Source organism: Pterocles gutturalis, unplaced genomic scaffold (assembly GCF_000699245.1).
Source record: "Pterocles gutturalis isolate BGI_N339 unplaced genomic scaffold, ASM69924v1 scaffold27482, whole genome shotgun sequence".
NCBI lineage: Eukaryota > Metazoa > Chordata > Aves > Pterocliformes > Pteroclidae > Pterocles > Pterocles gutturalis.
The window spans coordinates 1-2,950 of NW_010113610.1; the positions used below are offsets into that span (position 1 = coordinate 1).

Here is a 2,950-nt window from a genome sequence, read left to right on the forward strand (position 1 = left end):
GCGACCCGCAACCTCTTCATCGGCAACCTGGACCACAACGTCTCGGAGGTGGAGCTGAGACGTGCCTTCGAGAAGTACGGCATCATCGAAGAAGTGGTGATCAAGCGCCCTGCCCGGGGCCAGGGTGGGGCTTACGCTTTCCTCAAGTTCCAAAACTTGGACATGGCGCATCGGGCCAAGGTTGCCATGTCGGGCCGCGTTGTCGGCAGGAACCCTATCAAAATTGGCTACGGGAAAGCCAACCCTACTACCAGGCTGTGGGTGGGTGGTCTTGGTCCAAGTACTTCCTTGGCTGCTCTGGCGAGGGAGTTTGACCGCTTCGGCAGCATCAGGACTATTGACTACGTGAAGGGAGACAGCTTTGCTTATATCCAGTACGAAAGCTTGGATGCTGCCCAGGCTGCCTGCGCGCAGATGAGGGGCTTTCCTTTGGGCGGACCGGAGAGGAGACTCCGAGTGGATTTTGCCAAAGCCGAAGAGACGAGATACCCGCAGCAGTACCAGCCTGCACCGCTCCCCGTGCACTACGAACTGCTAGCTGATGGGTACAGCAGACACAGAAGCCTAGAGCAAGACTTGAGAGTGCGAGATAGGACTCCTCCACACCTCCTGTACTCGGACAGAGACAGGAGCTTTGCAGAGGCAGAGTGGGCCAGCCCTGCCAAAAACGCTGAACGCAGAAACAACTTGGAAAGCTACAGCCGATCGGTGCGTAGCCGGAGCGGAGAGCGCTGGGGCAGCGACAGCGATCGCAGTGTGCCCAAACCATGGGAAGAGAGGCGGAAACGCCGGAGTCTTTCCAGCGACCGCGGGAGGACTGCTCACTCGCCTTACGAGGACAGAAGCAGGACAAAGGCCAGTGGGCCAGCTTTAGACCGCAGCCCAGAGAGGGCTCGCAAGGAGAATCACACTACAGAATCCGGAGCAGAGAAAGAGCAGAGTAACTCCCTTCAGAACAATCGTCATGCGACTGAGGAGAAACCCCATCGTGAGGCATCCGATGCTCCCCAGCCTAAAAAAAGGGACAGCGAACGCAATCATCGAACTGGTGAATCGGAATCAAAAACTCACGAGGAGCCAAAATCTGAGACCAAAAAGCTAAAGAATTTATCGGAATATGCTCAGACACTGCAACTTGCTTGGAATGGGCTTCTTGTGCTAAAAAACAGCTGCTTCCCCACCTCTATGCACATCCTGGAGGGAGACCTCGGTGTCATCAACGGACTCCTTAAAGATCATTCATCCGGCGGGAAGTTAACGCAGCTCAAAATCGCTCAGAGACTTCGGCTCGACCAGCCCAAGCTGGATGAAGTGACTCGCCGTATCAAACAAGGCAGCCCCCACGGCTACGCCGTGCTCCTGGCCACCCAGTCCACCCCGGCAGGGGCGGGGGCTGAGGGGACCCTCCCTGTTGTAGAGCCTGGCTTGCAGCGACGGCTTCTCAGGAATCTGGTCTCCTACTTGAAACAGAAGCAGGCTGCTGGGGTTATCAGCCTGCCCGTGGGAGGGGCGAAGGGCAGAGACAGCACAGGCATGCTTTACGCGTTCCCTCCTTGTGAATTCTCTCAGCAGTACCTCCAGTCAGCACTAAGGACATTGGGAAAGTTAGAAGAAGAACATATGGTGATAGTTATAGTCAAAGACACTGCCTAGCCCACACTGTCTTTTCAAATTCCATGTTTTCTTTGTGTGTCACACAACCCAGTTGTTTTTAAGGCTGATCATTTTGGTAGAGGCTCAAAACACCTTGGCCAAAGTGGTAAGATTTTTAGTTTCTAATTAATTTTAATACCATTTAAATAGAACCCATTTTATTCGGTTTTAATATGTGACACTGTCCGCTGTTGTTCTGTATTTTTATTTTTTAACTGTATGAAAAGTTGTCAGTAAAGCCTTGTTCACTGATGGATTTCTAAACTTGTGCGGTATCCTAGTTCTTATGGCCCAGGAAGGGCTGGTTCCCTCTGCTGCCAGGAGCTGGAAGGGGATGGTCCCAGCCAGCCTCCTGCACCTCCTCCATCTCTTTAGATGTGTCCTGCAAGGTGGGAGGGGGAAGGAGGGTCTTCGTGCTGTACGAGAGGCTGAAAGGTTGGTTCTGGATTTTTTTTTTTTTTTGGTCCTGTTTGCTTTTTATTTCATAAATTTGAGGCTGGATGCATTCATGTTGACTCTCTGAGGATAGAAGCTTCCCAGGAAGACAGCTACCAAGGAAGCAAATCCTGATGAACAGAAGTGGGTTTTATACACAGCAAAGAAATGACAGTTAATATTTGGTGAAAAGTTTGCTACTAAGGAATGAACTCTGCATTTAACTCTGAGGTTTGAGAGCACCCAGTACATATCTTAGTCAAACAGAAGTTCCTGGGTAAAACAAAAATGAGGCTTGACATTCCCAGCTTTTGGAAAAAAAATAACAAACAGGAGGCTAAAAAAAAGTCCTTTAAGCGGGAAACCCTCTTGGGCCTGTATTAGATGTAGACAAGCAAATAAAGGGCACAAAGGGTGTGGTGGCCTGGAGGTACCTGTTTGCATAGTTGATCATGTTGCACTGTCTGAAATCCTTTACTGAAAGATAAATGGCAAATTTTTTTTTTTGCTAAAGTTGAAACCTATTTGCAAGCTTACAAAAAAAAAGGAGAGATGAACATGTTTGGCTCTCTGAAAAAAAAACAATGGCAAATATTTTTTTTTTTGCTAAAGTTGAAACTTATTTGCAGGCTTACAAAAAAAAAGGAGAGACGAACATGTTTGGCTCTCTGAAAAAAAAACAGTTATGTTACCACGAGTAGCCTGTCTATGACTGTAGGAAGCGCTGGAGATCAGGATTTGAAACTTAAGATGGGATGGTTCCGAGAGCTTTTCTGTCTGGTACGAGCCAGTTATTTTTTTTTTTGCTAAAGTTGAAACTTATTTGCAGGCTTACAAAAAAAAAGGAGAGACGAACATGTTT

At 48.7% G+C, this 2,950-nt stretch overlaps 1 protein-coding gene across 1 annotated transcript; it reads left to right on the top strand.

Annotated features, from left to right (window-relative positions):
- Positions 1 to 3: 3 nt before the first annotated feature.
- Positions 4 to 1,917, top strand: RBM15B (RNA binding motif protein 15B; the record flags this gene model as incomplete). Its single annotated transcript, XM_010074575.1, has 1 exon — positions 4 to 1,917. A coding segment is annotated over one exon (1,650 nt), but the record flags the coding sequence as incomplete, so codon positions are not given.
- Between the last annotated feature and the right edge of the window lie 1,033 nt (positions 1,918 to 2,950).